The following is a 20952-nucleotide window of genomic DNA, read 5'->3' on the forward strand; positions in this document are numbered from 1 at the left end:
TGACTCATAGCAACCCTACAGGACAGAGTAGAACTGCCCCATAGGGTTTCCAAGGAGCAGCTGGTGGACTCGCACTGCCAACCTTTTGGTTAGCAGCCATAGCTCTTAACCAATGCACCATCAGGGCTCCAATGATTGAATGAGACTACGTAAATAAGGTAAGTGGAACCCTAACAAAGGGATTGGTCAGTTTTGCCATCCTGCTAGGCTTAAAATGAGCCATCCCAGAGGCGGGAGGAAGGCATCGCACCATCACCAAGCCAGGAGCAGAGTGTGTCCTTCGGACCTGAGATCCCCCGCACTGATAAGCTCCTGGAACCAAGAGACTGAAAGAGAGAGCTGTAACACGGAAGACTGTGAGAAGTGGCAGCAGAGAAACGGTGGCTGAAGAGGCAGGAGATCGGCAAGAGATGGCATGGTGAGCCAAGAGCCTACGGAGCGCAAAAGCTAAGCACCTTCGGGCAGGAGGCTGGCTGGCTGAGTAGTGAGCCTACAGGCACTTAGTGGAGCTAGGCTTGCTGACCCACAGAGTTACAGCTGAACACCTCTGGTCCGAGGTTTACTGGTGGAGTAGGGTGCCTCTGGGCACTTACTGGCAGAGCTAAAAGAACTTTGAAACACTTGCCCAAGCAGGACAGAGGCCAAGGGGCCAGAGAATGGCATGCCTGTGAGCACAGCTGAGAAGAGGCTGTCCTGATCAGAGAACTGTATCCTGAGTGTTCCTGAACCTGAATTGTAACCTGTTACTTCTCCAATAAGCCCCTTAAGTGTGAGTTTGGTTTGTGAGCTCTGTGTGGTCATGGCAACGAATTAGCAAACTCAGCAGAGAAGTCGAGAGTGCAGTGGGAGAGACGGTTGGTGTCAGAGTTGGTAAGGATGGCAGAGAGAGGAGGCGTGTCCTCATAGGAATCAGCCTTGGGCTGTTGATCTTGATTCACCTTCTGCCTCGTGAAGTTAGAGGAGGTCAGATGCTGCCTCCATGCCATTTTTCCAAGGAATCAATGCATGAAGAATGTGCTGTTATTATTATCTTAATTTTACAGACAAAGAAACCAGTGTGCAGAGGGTTTAAGTAGTTTGTCCAAGGTTACATAGCTAGTAATTGGTAGAGCCACAAGTTTTGGTCTTCCAGTGCTGCCGTAACAAAAAAACACCATAAGTGAGTGGCTTTAAAGAACAGAAGTTTATTTTCACCCAGTTCAGGAGGCTGGAAGTCTGAATTCAGGGCGTGGCTCTAGATGGAGGGCCTTCCTTGTCTATTTCAACTTCTAGTAGCTGCCAGGAATCCTTGGTGTTCCCGGGCTTGTAGATGCATCTATCTGTGTCCTCTGTCTTCCTCTTCTCCCTGTGTGTTTCTCTGTGTCTATTCTGCTCTTTTTATAACTCAGATGTGATTAGGTTTAGGACCCAGCCTACTCAGGTATGACCTCATTAACTGAACAAAAGAAAACTCTTATTTTCAAACAGGGTCACATTTACAGGCACAGGGGTGAGAATATCAATACTGTTTTGGGGGGGCACAATTAAATTAATAACACCAGGCTTGTAACCAGACACTATGATTTTGGAAGCCATACTCTTAATCTCTATATTATACAGGTAGTCCCCGACACAAGACACATTCGAGTTATGATGAACTGCACTTATGACCATCCACTTCTTTTTGTTTTGTTTTATGCATCTTATTGTTAGTACATCTTCCTTGGAGGAATTTAGGGGAAAATGCATGCAGGGGATATGGAAAAAATTGCTGAGTTATGTGAACAGACTCCAGGCATTTGATCAGGATAATATGATCGAAAAGATCAGTGGAAAAATCATCCATGTGGCAAGACGCTTAATTTAGAACTTGATATCACCAATGTGGAACACCTCGTAGATCACAAAGAAGGGGAAATGACAGATCAGGATTTAATGGATTTTGAAGAGGAAAGAAATCTTGAATAAGAAAGTTATAATGAGAAAGAGGAAGTAGAGAAGTTGTCAAAAAATTTTACAGTGAAAAGATTAGCTAAAGTTTTTTCTAAATCAAATCAGGGGCTTCAGTTGCTTGAAAACATGGACCCAAATGCTGATCGCTTTGCTAAAGTCAACAGGCAGATTTGGGAAGTAGTGAGATGTTACCACAAAATATATGAAGAAAAAAGGAAAGGACCATACAGACAACTCTCAGTAATTTTCTGACTAGAAAGGCCATCCCCATTCCCAGGGATAATCCAGATGATCCAGAGCCTTCCACAAGTGGAGGTATTACCACAACTGACAAAATGCTAATGTCCAACTTTTCTTCATCGTTGGAGTCAATTTTTATGATTTGTGTATTTTTTATGCATGTATGCATTATTAAAATAGACCTGTAAGTTTATATGAAGGGTTTCCAAGCCCAAACATAAATAAAGATTGGATTTATAAAGATACTGATAATAAAAGGCAATAATAATGAAAACTAAAAAAAAAGAGAGACAGATATTTTACGTCTGAACTGACTTCTGACAGAGTCGTGTCAGGGACTACCTGTATTGCCATTCACAGGCCTGGCAGCCTGCATAGAAAAAAAAAAAAAGAGAGCCAATTGAGGATATTGAGCCATCCATTTTCTTCCTATATAGTACCATTTTCCACTCAGGCTGCAAGACATGCCCCTCTCATCATAATACAAACACAATCAACAATAAGAAGATGGCAGAACAGACCCTTCTCACTACTAGCTCTGCATCAGGTCCATTTTGATGCAAAAATAATGGATATCTAATTCTCACAATGGCTTCAAAGATACTAACAATCATGAAGATGGCACAGGACCAGACAATGTTTCATTCTATTATGCACAGGTTGCCATGAGTCAGAACCCACAGGATGTTGCTGCTGTTGTTAAGTACCATCCAGTTGGTTCTGACTCATAGCAACCTTATGTACAACAGAACGAAACACTGCCCAGTCCTGCACCATCCTCACAATCTTTGCTATGCTTGAGCCCACTGTTGCAGCTACTGTGTCAATCCACATCATTGAAGGTCTTCCTCTTTTTCACTGACCCTCTACTTTACCAAGTATGATGTCCTTCTTCAGGGACTGGTTGCTCCTGGTAACATGTCCAAAGTATGTAAGGCAAAGTCTTGCCATCCTCGCTTCTAAGGGGCATTCTGGCTGTACTTCTTCCAAGACAGATTTCTTTGTTCTTTTGGCAGTCCATGGTATAGTCAATATTCTTTGCCAACACCATAATTCAAAGGCTTCAATTCTTCTTCGGTCTTCCTTATTCATTGTCCAGCTCTAGCATGCATATGAGGCAATTGAAAACACCATGGCTTGGGTCAGGTGCACCTTGGTCCTCAAAATGACATCTTTTGCTTTTTAACACTTTGAAGAGGTCTTTTGCAGCAGATCTGCCCAATGCAATGCGTTGTTTGAGCTCTTGACTGCTGTTTCCATGGGCGTTGATTGTGGATCCCAGTAAAATGAAATCCTTGACAACTTCAATCTTTTCTCGGTTTATCATGATGTTGCTTATTGGTCCAGTTGTGAAGATTTTTGTTTTCTTTGTGTTGAGGTGTCATCCATACTGAAGGCTCTATAGTCTTTGATCTTCATCAGTAAGTGCTTGACATCCTCTTTACTTTCAGCAACCAAGGTTGAATCATCTGCATATCACAGGTTGTTAATGAGTCTTCCTCCAATCTTGATGCTGCGTTCTTCATATAGTCCAACTTCTCAGATTATTTGCTCAGCATACAGATTGAGTAAGCAAGGTGAAAGGATACGACCCTGACACACACCTTTCCTGATTTTAAACTATGCAGCAGTATACCCTCTTTCTGTTTGAATGACTGCCTCTTGATCTATGTACAGGTTCCTCATGAGCACAGTTAAGTGTTCTGGAATTCCCATTCTTCACAATGTTATCCATAATTTGTTATGATCCACACAGTCGAATGCCTTTGCATAGTCAATAAAACACAGGTAAACACCTTTCTGGTATTCCCTGCTCTCAATCAGGATCCATCTGACATCGGCAATGATATCCCTCCTTCCACATCCTCTACTGAATCCAGCTTGAATTTCTGGCAGTTCCCTGTCAGTGTACTGCTGCAACCACTTTTAAATGATCTTCAGCAAAATTTTACTTTCGTATGCTATTAATGATGACAACTAACAATTCTCATGAGAAGGCAGCTTAGAAAATTCCAAATGTCCAAGAACACTATTTGAAATATATATTTACACCAAACATCATTCATAACAATATTTGCCTCCAGGGTATATATTGTGCTAGTAAAAAATATCAGGATTTACAGCATATTTAAAAAAAAATTTAGGGTGTTAGATATGAGCATACACTTTTACCATTTTTTTCCCAGCAACGTTTAAAGTTAAGCAGTACTTAACTTTATCTTCATAAAATTTCTTCAAACTTTATAAGCTACTTTGAGATTCTTTACATAATAATAAAAGATAAGAGTCACTCACCAATGGGAAATATTTGTTCTTCCTGCTGTGGCAAAAATGGCAGAAATAATACATAGAAATAACATGGCAAAAATCAAAATGGCATTTCTTTGAGAGTACATATGATTGATGTTGCAGAGAAAACATTACCGATGATTTTAAGAAACAGTTCAGAAAAATTATGCTCTGTGGGAAGTATGCTATACACTTGTATTAAGTACAAATGTTCCTCACATGAGCGCTGTTATACTCTAAATTCTGTTTTAATAACAAATACCAGAACAAGTGTTTCTCTGTGAGCCAACTGAAGGGATGATGTACTTGAGAAGAGTCCGTGATCTTTAACAAAATCAAAGTTTCATGGGAAAAACTGTGTAAATGTAACCACAATGGAACAGTTACTTCGATGGGAATTTTTAAAATTTCACGTAAAGAGAAGGTTCTAGAGATAGTTCCACATGTAAACTTCACTTATAGCCTTGTACGCCAGAAAGTTATTGGAGACACATGGTTCGAAGTCCACACGGACTACGGGATTTCATCAATGTGGTTAATTTTGTATCAGCTTCGTTTCCTCACGTTGCTATAACAGATACACCACAAGTGGGTGGCTTTAAAGAAGGGAAATTTATTTTCTCACAGTTCAGGAGGCTAGAAGTTCAAATCCCAGGCACCAGCTTTAGGGAAAGGCTCCCTCCGTCATCTCTGAAGAAAGATCTTTGTCTCTTTCAGCTTCTGTTCCACGGTTCCTTGGTGATCGTCATGTGGCATCAATCTTTCCCCATTTGTGCCTGCTTGTCTCTGTGTCTACGCTGCTCCTTATAGCTCAGAAGTGATTAGGCTTAGGACATGACCTACACTGACGTGGCCTCATTAACCCAAAAAGAAAACCCTGTTTCCAAATGGGATTATATCCACAGGTACAGACGTTAGGATTCCAACACATATTTTGGGGAGAGACAATTAAATCCATAATGCATATGATTTTTTTAAAAAAGCCTCTAAAAGATAGTAGACTTTTAAATTTTAAACCAAAAATATCTCCTGAAGTCTTCTTTAAATCAAACAATAATTTAGCTTAACTAGTAAAGAATGACTGCCTTGAGCATTGTGCTCCTTTAAAGAACTATCTGTATGGGATCAAATTGACAATAGCAACTTGAAAGGTTAGATAGGAAGCTTGAGAGCAGGGAGTTTACGTTAATAGGGGAGGAACAATTTGGAAAAGCAGGGTGAGAATGGCCGCACAACTTGAAGAATGGAATCAATGTCACTGAATTGCACATGTAGAAATTGTTGAATTGGTGTATGTTCTGCTGTGTATATTTTCCACAACAACAAAAAAATAAAGTATTTTTTTTTAAAAAAAGACTGTTTATAGTACTTTGTAATAATATGGGGACGACCTTGAAAATCCTTCTAGCAGTGGGCCTTCACTAGTTATTTTATAGCAAAGTATCTAGAAGAACTGTTCCACTAATAGACGAATCATAGAATTTTCTCGTTAAAAAAAGGTAAGAGTTGTAATTTGCTGAGATTTTCTGTAATGACAAGTAGCTGTCAGAATTATTCTAACTGGCAGGCATTTTTGAAAAAAATAAACATAATTTTCCCTCCCAAGGTAAAGATGACTCTTAGTCATAAATGAGAGAGGAACTGTTTTTCAAAAGAAACTCATGCTATGGAAAGAATGTTTTGAAAATGCTTACTTGGGACTGTTTCATTGTTGCATGATTTTGTAGCTGAAATCATATAAAAAGTCTCATAGCTGCAATATTTAAAACACCTGGAAATGTAATTTTCTAACTTCAAAACTTTCTAACTTCAAAAATCTTCCAAAAGAGTTTTAGAAATTTTAAACCTATTTCTTAAAAATATAAAAATTCAACACCTCTGATTAGTTTGTAAGATCTTCTGATTGACATCAGGGGAAAGAGAAAAGTATTAACTGAATTTCGAATTGTGGCCCCAATACTCCACACATGTTTTCTCCTTTTCAAAATGGGCGATGAGAGCTTGACGTAACTAACTCCATGATGAACCCGTAAGTTTTTTTTTCTGTCTGCCTTCTCCTTTCCACATACTTTTGTTAATGACTTTGTTTTGTTCTGTCTGGCTACCTGTGACTTATGCCCCCCCCCCCGCAACACACATAAAGATTAGAGCTCAGATGTCCAGTCCATAAATCTTTACCCTGATAAGGAGATGTCCGGTGTGTTTCTCTTTAGCCTGATAAGGAGTCTCTTGTAGTTATCTTGTAACACATAACTCATCTGGCCATCTGTGGGCTACATGCCAAAAAGACAATTCTAACCCTTGTAATAGTCATATATAAGCTTTAATGTAAAATTGCCTTTTGGGACTCCATAAAGTCAGCCTGCGTTGTTGTTGGACTCCCCGTTGGTGTCACCTCCTAATAAATTTTCTCTCTCTTTCTGACTTGGAGTACGTTTCATTGGCTGGACTGCTCCAGGGCACAGAACCTAACTGGACAACAAAATACTTTGCATAATTGGTGGATGGGTTGAAAAACGAATATCATAATTTATTTGGCTCAACCCATTTTCCATTTCTTCCATTTGATTATCTTCTGTGCGTGTACGTGTATGTATTTTTTTCAGTGGCTACAGACCCAAATCCCATTGCTGTCAAGTCAATCCCAACTCATACCGAACCTATAGGACAGGGAAGAACTGCCCCAGAGGATTTTCTAGGCTGTAATCTTTACAGAAGCAGACTGCCAGGGCTTTCTCCTGTGGATTGGCTAGTGACATTTTGGTTAGCAGCAGAGCACTTAATTACTGTGCTACCAGAGCTCCTAACAGACCTTATAACCAAGTATCTAAATAAAATTAATATAGAACCAGACCTTTGAATCACATTATCACCCTGGTGGCACAATGCTAACTGAAAGGCTAGCTGTTCAAACCCACCAGGTGGCTCACAGGAGAAACACCTGGCGATCTGCTCCCGTAAAGATTACAGCCTGGGAAACCCTATGGGGCAGTTCTACTCTGTCCTATAGGATCACCATGATTCTAAACTGGTTCAATGGAAATATATTAAAAAATATTGTTTATTTCATCCTTATCTTCCCCCTCTTTTTAGTCCTTTTATTTATTTTTCTTATATTATTGCATTAAGACTTCCAATATGATGCTGAATAGAAGTCTACTTTTGTTTTTTAATATCATGTCTGAGGTATAATTTACATACAGTGAAACAGTCATTTTAAGTGTATAGTTTGATGTGTTTTAATAAAAAAATTCATGGAACTACCCCCACAATCAAGATATAGAAAATATCCATCCCCCCCATCCCAAATTTCCTTCATGCCTCTTTATAATCAATTCTGCTCCCGCCACCCCTCTTACACCACCCAGCCTCAAGGAACCACAGGTCTGCTTTCTGTCACTACAGATCACTTTTGCCTGTTTTAGAATTTCATATGAATGAATTTATACAGTATATGCTCCTCTTGTTTCTGGCTTCTTTCATGTAGCAGAATGTTTCTGAGATACGTCCATGTTGGTATATGTATTAGTAGTTGGTTCATTTTTATTACTTATTAGTACTGCATTGTTTGGATATACCACATCTTAGTTACCTAGTGCTGCCCTAACAAAAAATACCACAAGTAGGTGGCTTTAAAGAACAGAAATTTATTTTCTCAGAGTTCAGGAAGCTAAAAGTCTGAATTCAGGGTGTGGCCCCAGGGGGAGGTCCTTGTTTGTCTATTTCAGCTGCTAGCTGTCAGCAATCCTTGGCGTTCCTGGGCTTGTATGAATCCACTGTGTGTATCTGTCTTCACATGGTGTCTCCCCGTCGTGTGTGTCTTTATCTACTCTGCTCTTTGTAATACTCAGAGGTGACTGGGTTTAGGACCCACTCTACTCTGGTATGATCTTATTAACAAAACATTTTTAAATATTTCCAAATAGGGTCATTTTTACAGGTACAGGGGTTAAAATTTCAACACATATTTTGGAGGAGACACATTTCAATCCGTAACACAGCAATTGGCTTATTTTTTCACCTGCTGATGAACATTTGGGTTATTTCCAGGTTTTGAAGGACAGATCTCCGTGTGGACAATATACTTTCATTCCTCTTAGGTGAACATCTAAGAGTGGAATCACTGGATATGTTTAACTTTATGAGAAATTGCCCAACTGTTTTTGAAAGTTGTATCGTTGTGCATTCCCACCAGTGATCTACGGGAGTTCGACTGGCTCCACCTCCTTGCCCGTTGGTACGGTAAGTCTTTTAGGTTTTGCTATTTATAAGTGTGAAGTGGTATTTCATCATTTTAACTTTGGAGTATCTTTATAATGTACGTGATGTGTGAATCCAGTCATACATACGTAATTTCCAAAATAAATCAACATGGATGTATGGATGGGGCAGCCAAAAATGTTTCCTGATCATGAGATGCAATCAAACCTCCTAGAAGCATCTACACTGTGATGATCAGGTCACTGCCTTAACTGTTGGCCACTCCTGCACCTGTGGTTGTTGTCTGCGGCCATCCCTTTGGCTCCAACTCATGGCAACTTTATGTAGAACAGAAGGAAACGGTTGCTCAGTTCTGCATCATATTCATGATTGTTGGTATGTTTGAGTCCACTCTTATGGCCACTGTGTCAATCCATCTCATGGAGGGTTTTCCTCACCTTCACTGGCCCTCCACTCTTCCGCACATGATATCCTCCGCCAGTGAGTGGTCTTACCAGATGATGCATCCAAAATAGGTGAATTGAAGTCTCAGACAATGTTCTTGATCCTTAGAGTTTTCACCGGTTAATTTTCAGAAGTAGATCTCCAGGTCTTTCTTCCTCGTCCGTCTTAGCCAGGAAGCTCTGCTGAAACCTGCTGGAATTTGAAATACTGGTGGCACAGCTTCCAGTATCATAGCAACACACAAACCACCACAGTATCACAAACTGACAGACAGGTGGTAGCTCCAATACTTCAAAAGTTGCTTTTTCAGACACTATATTATGGGAGATTTTCAGGTTTAAAATGTCGTATTTTTTCAGAGTTTAGGGAGGCGAGAGAATGATTTCCAGCTTTCAGTGATGAGACTCAGACCTGTTAGAGGAGGCTGTCTATCTGATGGGGCAGTGGGAACACTGAGCAGCATGCTTTCACTTCAGTGTTGTCTGCCCTGTGGTGCTAGCTTTGGTTTCAGCCTTGACTGGAGTTCATCTACACAGAGGGTGACCCTAAAGAAAAACACGTTTCCCTTCCAGCATTGCCTCGGGAGGCAGCTGAGCCCAGCGGTGTCTTGGGCACTTTACTCGCCATTTGTACTCACGTTTCGGGACACTCATCTGTCATTTCACGGCTTGTTGGCAGAAAACCAGCAGTGCCGAGACGAAGAAACCTCAGCGGCAAGTCCACTTCCAGCAGGTCCGATGCCCAGTAATACGTGCAGTGTGATAGTTCAGTCAGAGAATCACAGGGTATTATTGCTTCTGCCTGAGAGAACCAACTTTTCTTTTTCTTTTTAAGAAAGCTTTCTCAGACAGCTATTAGGTTGTTGAATGAGGAACCGCACAAAAGAAATGCTGGCTCCTAGTGGTCTTTCAGATCATTAAAAAGTAACCCAGGTGGCAAAACCAGTTACCATTCCCTCAGCCACGGCAGATGAAAGAGCAAGATTGGACACCCGTCTGAGGCTACCAGGACGGCAGAGCCATCAACCCAGAGCGAGAGAGGATTCGTCAATTCAGAGGGAAATAAGGAGCCAGAGTGATTTCTTGGCATTTTACGGAGAAGGCAACCTGCTGATCTGACTGAAATTCTTGCTCTTCAGACGGTGGTCTGCTCTCGAAGAGTGTCACGTAGCAAAATTCACAGGTCTTGCTATTTTCTCTCTTGGGGACCTTCCACGGGGTGCAACCCTTGAACTTCCAGGAACTGGCTAAGAAATGTAGAGTCGGGGGGAGGGGGAGGCAAATTCTCAGCGAGGATGAAGGGAGTTCTAAGACATAGTAATGATTAGTAAGCAACGATCTGAATGCGTTTTAGTTCTACTCCTCGGGAGCGTGCCAGCGGTGCCTTCCTACTTGGTGTGTAAATTACAGTCTCTTCCACCTTCCCTGCTCTCTTTGCCAAGAAAACCGGTGGCCCAGTCACTAAATGCTTTAAAGGCACCTGCGCTTTCTCCAAACTTACTGCCTCTCTCCTCTAACGCCCAGAATCAAATCAGCCCTAAACAAATAAAAGAAACAAGTCTGTTGGCGTCCAATTGTTCCAATTCATGGCGCCCTTACGTGTTGCAGAGAAGAATTGCTCCATAGGGTTTTCTTGGCTGTAATCTTCACCAAAGCAGATTGCCAGTCCTTTCTTCCCCAGTGCCACTGGGTGGGTTTGAACCATCAACCTTTATGTTAGTAGTTGAGTGCAAACCATTTGTGCCACCCAGAGTCCCCAGGTGGTGCAAACGGCTGACACACTCAGCTGCTAACCAAAGGGTTGGAAGTTCGAGTCCACCCTTAGGTGACTTGAAAGAAAGGCCTGGAGATCTACTACTGAAAAAAATCAGCCATTGAAAACCCTATGGAGCAGTTCTACTCTGACACACATTGGGGCGCCATGAGTCGGAACTGACTCCACGGCAACTGGCTAGCTGGCCAGCTAGTCCTGGGGTAGATGGGTAAGGAGGGGAGTAGAAGAAGGAGGTGGGTAGCTGTGAGTAAAGGCTGTGGCTAATGGAAAGTAGATTCCAGAAGCTACAAAGTGAACTAAGAAGTTGCTGTGAATTGTGGTTTAAATATTCAGATGAAAGACAAGCCAATGTTGCAAACAGGGACAACTTTCCACAATAAAGGCAACTGTGAATTTGAGCAAGCCCCTTAAATTATCTGGGCTTTCTTTGAAAAAGGAGGAAATTGGACCTCCGTTTCAAAAGGGTTTCTGGTCTCCAGACCCTTTATTCAAACAACAGTTGATCCAGAAGACCAATAAGTAAATCGAGAAAAGGGGTGTTGCTCTTAGTTTAGGGGTGGGGCTTCCCTCTCTAACTTGGTCCCTGAAGGGTCTCCTTGGTGCACCGTTGACAACATTGTGGTAACTCATTTTTAGGGACTGTCTCGCTCTCGTGTCATTCTGTTGCTGTCAGTTGCCATCAAGTTGGCTCCAGCTCATGGTGACCCCATGAATAGCAGAAGGAAACGTTGCCCGGTCCCGTGCCATCTTCATGATCTTTGGTAGACTGGAGTCCACTGTGGCGGCCATTGTGTCAGTCCATCTCATTGAGGGTTGCCCTCGTTTTCGCTGATCCACTACTTTACCAAAACATGATGTCCTTATTTAGCAGCTCGTCTTTCCTGATGACTTGTCCAAATTAAGCGCGGCCCAAGTCTAGCCATCCTCACTTCTAAGGAACATTCTGGTTTTATTTCTTCTGAGACTGATTGGCAGTCCACGGTATATTCAACATTTTTGATTAATGCCTTCTTCTTTTCTATTTGGTCTGTAGGCACCTTACTTTCATACACAAGAAAAGAAAAATAAAGACAGCAAGCAAGGGCTGCCAGCTACAGGGGGGCGGGTTCACAGCTTGGATACTCATGGCAGACACTTAGCTCTGCCCTGTTCCACGGACAGGGATGGTGTCTTACTACAACCCAGAAACGTCATATGGGGCCCAGGGTAAGGGCACAAGGCTACACTAGGGCAAGATCGTGACTCTCCTGCAAAGAAACAGCTCCAGGTACAAGCACTCCAGACTAGGAGTCAGAAGCATCATCTTGCCATCGACGACCAGCACTTCCCGACTCAGGCTGAGCCACTCAGTGCAACTGAAATTGAATCCAATGCCATTTGAAAATACTCTGTTTACTTAAAGCCCAGGAGCCCAGCGTGTGGGGAAGGACCGAGGGACCGGCGACGGTGGCTAAATGTGTCCGCCTTTCTTTCTCGTTGCAATTTTATCTTTTCTGAGCAATTTAATGAGGACTCCAGAGGACAGAATTAAATGTCTGCTGGTTCAATTACCAAGTAATGAAAAGGTCGACAGAAGCGCCGTGCACTATGGGCTGAGCTGCTCCACAAACCTGTTCTTAGAGAGGAAATCTTGTGCGTGCTGTTCACGCTCGCATTCTGCCACCCAACAAGCTGTACAGACGAGTGTCAGTGTAAGCAGCAGCAATCATCAGCTGGGACAGAGCGTCCCCCGCAAGCGTGAAAGTGTCTTGGTGCCACGCACGCGTCTAAGACACCTACAGCCGGAACAATGGGCAAGGGAGAGCCCACGGCTTTCATCAGGAGGGACCAGGCTATGATGAAATCCACCCTTGAGAATCATCCTTGGCCCTGAATATATGTAACACTGGCCCGTCCTTCGAAGACCACATGGTAGATACAGGGGAGGCCAGCAGGCAAAAGAGACTTGCCAGCCAGGATTTCAGGGGCTCCCTGCAGTCACTGACAGCATTTGGAAAGCTACCCATCCGCAGCTCGCCCCAGTCGTACGCAGAAAAGAAAGATGACTGAGACACAAGCATTTCTACAGAAGCGAAAGCCGACGACAGCGTAAAATCAGGGTGCTTTGGGGTTCCTTATTATCGTTAGCTGCCTTTGAGTTGGCCCTGACTCATGGTGGCCCCGAGCACAACAGAACAAAAGGCTGCCCGGTCCCTCACCCATGATCAACTGCACATCAGACCGTTGTGATCCATAAAGTTTTCACTGGCTGATTTTTGGAAACAGATTGCCAGACCTCTCTCCCTAGTCCATTTTAGTTTGGAAGCTCCGCTAAAACTTGTTGAGGACAACAGCAACACGCAAGCTTCCACCGACAGACGGGGGGTGGCTGTGCATGAGGTGAACTGGCTGGGAATTAAAACCAAGCCTTTTGCACGGAAGATGAGAATTCTACCACTGAACCACTAATACCCCCAGCTTATTGCCACTGCTGTTGTTGTGTGCTGTCGAATTGATTCTGACTTACAGCAACCCTGCAGGACAGAGTAGAACTGCCCCATAGGGTTTCCTAGGCCATAATCTTTACGAGAGCAGATGGCCAGGTCTTTTCTCCTATAGACTGACTGGTAGGTTTGAACTGCTGACCTTTTGGTTAGCAGCCGAGTGCTTAACCATTGTGCTACCAGGGCTCCTTGAGCTGATTGCTAGAGAACTTATATTTATACAGCAGCCACACTCTGGGTAAAAATGTCCATGAGGGTAGCCCCACCCTGTGAGAAGGCAACAATCTTGCTGATGTGTTTAACCAGGATGGGAATTACTTTAGAGAAGCCAGTCACAGAGATAGTTCCAGAACGCTGGCTCCTCCCAACTGTACTGGTGATTATTAAAAGTTTATATTGACGTTGGAGGCAGGATTATGGCTAGGGGAGTCAAGAATATGTATAGCTAATTTCTTGCTCGCTTCTCTTAAAATAGGGCTCTGGGTGGCACAAATGGTTTGCATATGGCAGTTCAAACCCATCCAGCAGAGCTGCAGAAGAAAGGCCTGGCGATCTGCTTCTGTAAAGATTACAGCCAAGAAAACCCTATGGAGCAGTTCGGGTCTGTAACACATGGGGTCGCCATGAGTTGGAATCAACTCAATGGCAATGGGTTGGTTTGGTTTTGGTTTTATCCCTTAAAATACCACAAGCAAGGGCACTTGATTTTTAAGGTTTTAAAAACATCTACGTAATGTGTCTCAAACCACCTTAAAATATATGAGAAAACACGTGAGAAAAAGCAAACCTCTAAATTATTCATGCCAATCTTTTTTTGGTCTCGGATACAAGACACAGTAGAATCAATCCTTTATTAGAATGGAAGGTCTCTGTATATAGGAATGGACATTCTTCACCACGTTTCTTCCAAGGCGCCCAACAACCAGGATCGTAGGATACAACTAAATACAACTATGGATAAATGAATGGGCAGCACCTGAGACGGAGTTTTAAACTCAACTCCTTATAGTTAAGAATTCATTTTAAGATCTATTAAGACCTAAGAAGAAGGCATTTTATCTATGGAGTTCTCTATAAGTTTATACTCTCCTTGTCTCTGTTATTTATAATGTCATATTAAAGTGTACTGGGGCCATGAAGAAAGAGAAAAGGTAAGGTAAAAGCTGGAAGAAGGCATTTTCCACATATATGACTGACATGGGATTAATAGCCAGAATACATAAATCATTCTTACAAAGCAATTGGAAATAAGACAAAAAATTCACAAGAAGAAAATGTTAAAAGACTTGAACAGATGTTTCAAAGAAGAGAAAACACAAATGGCCAAAACGCTTGCAAAGATGTTCAAGTCATTTGTATCTGGAAAATACAATTTTCAACATAATGATGTTAAATTTTATAAGCACCAGATTGTCAACAATCCAAAAGCCTGACAATATCAAGTGTTGACAAAGATGTAGAACAATGGGTACTCTCATATACTGATAAAAAACAACAACAACAACCAAACCCATTGGCATCAGAGTCGATTCCGACTGATCGCGATCCTATAGGACAGAGTAGAACTGCCCCATAGGGTTTCCAAGGAGCAGCTGGTGGATTCAAACAGCTGACCTTCTGGTTAACAGCCATATCACTTAACCACTGCACCACCAGGGCACTGATGGTGGTAGTAAAAGTTGGTATAATCGCTTTGTAGAGTAGTTTGGCATTGTATAGCAAAGTGTGCGTGCCAAAAGACCCAACAGTTCCACACCTCGGTATCCACCTGAGAAACTCTTGCAAAAATGCAGCAAGGACTGTGTGCAAAATTCTTCATAACAACACTTGATAATGGAAGCCACCTGACTTAGTCATCTAGTGCTGCTATAACAGAAACACCATGAGTGGTTGGCTTCAATGAACAGAAGTTTATTCTCTCACAGTCTAGGAGGCTAAGAAGTCCGAATACAGGGCATCAGCTGCAGAGGAAGCCTTTCTCTGTCTGCTCTGGAGGAAGGTCCCTGTCATCAATCTTTCTGTGCTCTAGGAACTTCTCGGCGCAGGAACCCCTGGTCCAAAGGACACATGCTCTTGGCTCTACTTACTTGGCAGTATGAGTTCCCCCTGTCTCTCTGCTGCTTCTCTCTCTTATATCTCAAAAGAGATTGGCTCAAGACACAATCCAATCTTGTAGATTTGAGTTCTACCTCATTAACATAACTGTCGTTAATCCCATCTCATCAACATTATAGAGATAGGATCTAAACACATAGGAAAATCACATCAGGTGACAAAATGGGGGACAGTCACACAAGGCTGGGAATCATGGCCTAGACAAATTGATACATAGTTTTGGAGGACACAACTCAGTCCCTGACACCACCCTAAATCTGTCCACAGTGCAACGGAATATGTTGCTGTTCGGTGCCATCGAGTCATCTCCGCCTCATGGCGGCTCCGTGTCCAACAGAAGGGAACGCTGCCCAGTCCTGCGCCATCCTCCCAATAGTAGGTATGTTTGAGCCCATTGTTGCAGCCCGTGTCACCGCAGGGGATAACAGCTTGAGGCATCTCCCTCAATGGAACATGATACAGCATGAAAATGAATAAATGACAGCCATGTGCAGCAACAATGATGATGCTCAGGAACATAATGTTGAGTAAAATAAAAAGAAAATTACAGAAAATTGCATGCATTTTGATTCCACGTATAGAAAGTTCATGTACAATTTATTTGGAGGGATAGAAACATACGTGGTAAAACCATAAAGAGCAACAAGAGGATGATAAGCAAAAATGCAAGGCAATGGTTTTCCCTCTGCATAGGGAGGAAAGGAGATGTGATCAGGATAAGGCAAAAAAGGCCTTTAATGGGCATGCTAATGCTATATATGGAGCCCTTGCAGCGCAGTGGTTAAGAGCTCGGCTGCTAACGAAAAGGTCGGCAGTTCGAACCCACCAGCAGCTCCACGGGGAAAGATGTGGCAGTCTGCTTCCGTAAAGGTTACAGCCTTGGAAACCCTATGGGGCTGTTCTACTCTGTCCTATAGGGTCACTATGAGTCAGAAGCGACTTGAGGGTAACGGGCTTGGTTTGGTTAATGTTATATATATTTCTTAAAATAGGTATTCTTTATACTATAAGGAGCCCTGATGGCACAGTGGTTAAGTGCTCGACTGCTAACCGAAAGGTCAGTGGTCGGAATCCACAGGCCGCTCTGCAGGAGAAAGATGTGGCAGTCTACTTCTGTAAAGATGACAGCCTTGGAAACCCTATGGGGCAGTTCTACTCTGTCCTATAGGGTTGCTATGAGTTGGAATCGACTCAAAGGCAATGGGTTTGGTTTTGGTTTTTTACACTATATACATTTACAAATATCTTTTGTGTATAAAAAAAAAGAGTTGCTGTTGAGTTGGTTCTGACTCATGACAACCCCATGTGTGTCAGAGTAGAACTGTGCTCCACAGGGTTTTCAATAACTGATTTTGCAGAAGTAGATTGCCAGGCCTTTCTTCCGAGGTGACTCTGGGTGGACTCAAACCTCCAACATTTTGGTTAGCAGCCCAGTGCATTAACCATTTGCACCACCCAACAGTTGCTGCCATCTAGTTGACTCCGACTCATGGAGACTCCACGTGTGTCACAGTAGCACTGTGCCCCATTGGGGTTGCAAGGGCTGAGGTTTCGCAAAGAGATCACCAGGCCTTTCATCCAAGGCACCTTTGGATGCGCTCAAACCTCCAACCTTTCAGTTAGCAACCCAGCTCATTAACTGTTTCACTACCCAGGGACTTTCCGACTCCAATACTTAATAAAAATGGATTTGAAGAAAGGGTGAAGAAGCAAATGACTGCAAATACTCTCCCCAGGACTTGGTTGGAAAAAAAATCCAGAGTGCAGCAACATACCAGCCACTCGGCCCTGGAGCTCTCCCTCCAAGCCTGGTAGGCTCACACTCATCTGGTCCCTGGTGGCTCACTCACTTCAAACCAGCCATCACTCAGAGCTGCCAGCTGTCCAGGGATGGAGAGAAGCAGTCAAGCTTTCCTCTCTGTCTGTCACTCTACTCCCTAATTAAATCCAGGCCTCCTCCAGGTGTGAATGACAGGCACATTCCCCCATTCACGCACATGCACACACACACATCCAAGCTCCGTAGCTTGACTGGAGTATTCTTATATCTAAATATTACTGAAAGTCACTGTTACCTGCTCCTTGACTTTGACTAGTTCTCTAATATTTGTACACATTTCATCATGATGACAGAGCACTATAGGTAAAGCAAAGCATCCCCTGCCCTCCCGTCAGACTCTGAAATCTGGAAAGGTCCCTGGAAACCCAGACACCTGTCTCCTGCTCTGACGTCACCGTGTAACAATAGCCCCTTAACCTGAAAGCGATGGTGCAAATGGTTAAGTGTTTGGCTACTAACTGAAAGGCTGGAAGTTCGAAGCCACCCAGAAGGAACCTGGAAGAAAGGCCTGGCAATCTACTTCTGAGAAATCAGCCATTGAAAACTCCATGGAGCACCGTTCTCCTCTGAAACACATGGGGTTGCCTTGAGTCGGAATTGACCCCACGGCAACTGGTAAGTGCAGATATAGTCAGTATAGCGCTTAAGACCAAAAAAAAAACCCAAACCTGTTAATGTCAAGTTGATTCCAACTCCAGTGAAATCTGACTTCTCCCTCTGGTAAATCATTCAAGACAAGAAAACATTCACTCCCTGCTCCCCAGTTCCACCTGCTGCCCAGTGGATTGGGAGGGAGAAGGCTTTGCTATACTTCTAGCACCAGTGAAATTTTTTATACTTGTTTTCTTGTTAACACTGCAGTGAGGATGGAATCTTTCAGCAGCAACATTCCAAAAGAAAAAAATCAGAGACTGGTTAAAAAAAAAAATTCTTCAAAATGACCTACATCACTTGGTACCTCGGAAGCATACTGAAGACGTAATTAGTAGCTACCTTAAAATCCAACCACTCACCTCAGCATATGGTGCTGCTGAGCTGGCTTCAAGTGCATAAACTCTCCTAGCTCTGGCCTGTACAGCAAAAAATGACAGCATTCCTGATCCACAACCAACATCTAGGACCACCTGGAAGGAAAGGGGAAGACTAAGATGGGGTGAAAACACAAACAGACTGGCACAATGCCAGCTCTGGGCACTTAAGTCAGAATGGAAACATCAACTTTGGTATTTACTAGCAATGTGATCTTGGCAAAGTTACGAAGCTCGGAAAGACTCGTTCTTCTCATATGTTAAACGGGGTTAGTAATGCCTACTTTTTTACATCTACGGTAGGGATTAAATGATACAAGATTTATGCAAATCACCTGGCATATAATTGGTATTCCTCAAGTCACTGCTGTTATTATTATAGTTTCTTTGTAACTTGGAGCCCTGGTGGCACAGTGGTTAAGTGTTTGGCTGCTAACCAAAAGGTCAGCAGTTTGAAACCACCAGCCACTCCTTGGAAACCCTATGGGGCAGTTCTACTCTGTCCTATAGGGTCGCTATGAGTCGGAATGGACTTGACGGTAACAGGTTTCTTGGTTTTGTAACTTGGATTGCTTTTCGGATGTTTAGTTCCAAGATAATTAGAGCGTCATTAATGAATTTGCTCCACCAAATCTATCAACATGAACATGGTAGATACTTTTTGGAATGATATGTATATGTTCAGAAGTAACTGGAAATAAAGTCTTAAAAAATCCAAAAGTGAGGTATATGCTTTTTTATAGGTCCCCTCCATGAAGCTGGGGAGGTTTAGCTGGAGGGTGCAAAGCAGTAAGGCAGAGGACTGATGGAATTTACAGGAGCTTTCTTCCACTCTCTGTGTTCAGACTTGGAAATTAAATCGAAATGTCATGTACTGGCACAAAAGGCCAACACTCGGGACCCAGGTGCTGAGACACTAAGCCATGGAGTCGATTCCAACTCACGGTGACCCCATGTGTTAGAGCAGAACTGCTCTATAGGGTTTTCTTGGCCGTAACCTTTACAGAAGCAGATCACCAGGCCTTTTTCCCAAGGTGCTGCTGGGCGGGATCGAACTGCCAACCTTTTGGTTAGAAGTTGAGGGCCAACCATCGGTGCCGCCCACGGACCTCTGACAGGCTCGAGGAGGGTAATATGTATTGGGTCCCTCTCTGCAAACACTGCTGAAACCGAGGCCTGAATCTCAGGTCTGATCACTGAGATTTCAGGTTACTGTCCTTTGTGCCTCATTGGTGACTTCTCTTAGCATTTTTTTAATATAGAAAGGGCTTTAATGCACTTTTAGGGAAAACTAATAAAACCAATATACAGAATAGTATATAGTATGCCATCATCCAGTGTTTTAAAAAAGTATTTTTTCTTGTGGTGAGTATATACATGCATACATATATATAACAAACAGATCGCCATTTCAACATTTTTCACATGTACATCCTTTCATGATGAAAACACTCAACAAGCTAGAAATAGAAGAGAAATTCCTCAATATGATAAAAGGCATTTATGAAGAACACATAGCTAACATCACACTCAGAGAAGAAAGACGGAGAGCTTTCCCCTAAAGATCAGGAACAAGACAAGGATGTCCTCGAAGTCTCTCAGCCAGATAAACTAGGCAAGAAAAAGAAATAAAAGTATCTAAATTGGGAAGGAAGAAGTAAAACCATCCCTTTTTGCTGTTGGCGTGATCCTATATATAGAAAACCCCAAAGAATTCACAAGAAAGCTACTAGAGCTGATAAACAAATGCAGCGAAGTGGCAGAATAAAAGGTCAACACAGAAAAATCTGTTGGGTTTCTATACATCAGAAATGAGCATTCTGGAAAGAAAACTGAAGAAACAATTTCATTACAATAGCATCTAAAAGAATAAAATACCTAAGAATAAATTTATCCAAAGAAGTGAGAAATTTTTACACAGAAAGGTATAAATCATTGCTGAAAGAAATTAAATAATACCTAAATAAATGAAAGAGCTTTTTTTTTAAGCACTAGCTTTGAGCTAGGCATTTTACTTTGCTTTTAAATTTTTCCCAATAGCCCTGTGAGTAAACAGCATTATTACACTCATTTTATAGATGAGAAAGCTGAAAATCAGAGAGATTAAACCACCAGGCCCAGATCACCTAGCAGTAAGTGAGGGGGGCTAAGGGGTGAATCTGGACACGTTTGCCTTCCAAGATCATGCTCCATGTTACCATACATTGTTTCTGCACATCATCCTCTATAATTCTGACATTTCAATACAGAACTACCACTTGGCAACATTTGAAAAGGAAACAAAGTATTGTTTTTTGTTGGAAAATTTAGAAAAGTTTTCTTTTTTTTTAAACTTGGATAGCAAGAATTTTTCATATAATAGGAAATATCAAGAGGTTGTGCGTGTGTGGTTTTAACCACGTGCAATACACAGATACCGTGCATTATTTATTCTAAGAGCGTGCTGTTAGGAATCGGTTCACAGGGCTCACTTACATTAATTCTGGAGCTGTGGCTGTATTCCATCCGGATTCCTAGGGCTTGGGTAATTAGGAGCATTACCAATTTAAAATGTCACCTTGTCTCTGGAATTGGTTGGCTGTTAGGC

General features: G+C 42.5%; 1 protein-coding gene across 1 annotated transcript in view; it reads right to left on the reverse strand.

Annotated features, from left to right (window-relative positions):
* Positions 1-20952, reverse strand: part of LOC101354667 (histone-arginine methyltransferase CARM1-like) — an 87597-nt gene that overhangs the window by 50511 nt on the left and 16134 nt on the right. The window contains exon 4 of the mRNA XM_023728562.1: positions 18351-18461. Within this exon, the coding sequence (XP_023584330.1) occupies positions 18351-18461 (111 nt within the window). The remainder of the gene's footprint in view (positions 1-18350; positions 18462-20952) is intronic.

Source organism: Trichechus manatus, unplaced genomic scaffold (assembly GCF_000243295.1).
Source record: "Trichechus manatus latirostris isolate Lorelei unplaced genomic scaffold, TriManLat1.0 scaffold00025, whole genome shotgun sequence".
In the NCBI taxonomy this organism is placed as follows: Eukaryota; Metazoa; Chordata; class Mammalia; order Sirenia; family Trichechidae; genus Trichechus; species Trichechus manatus.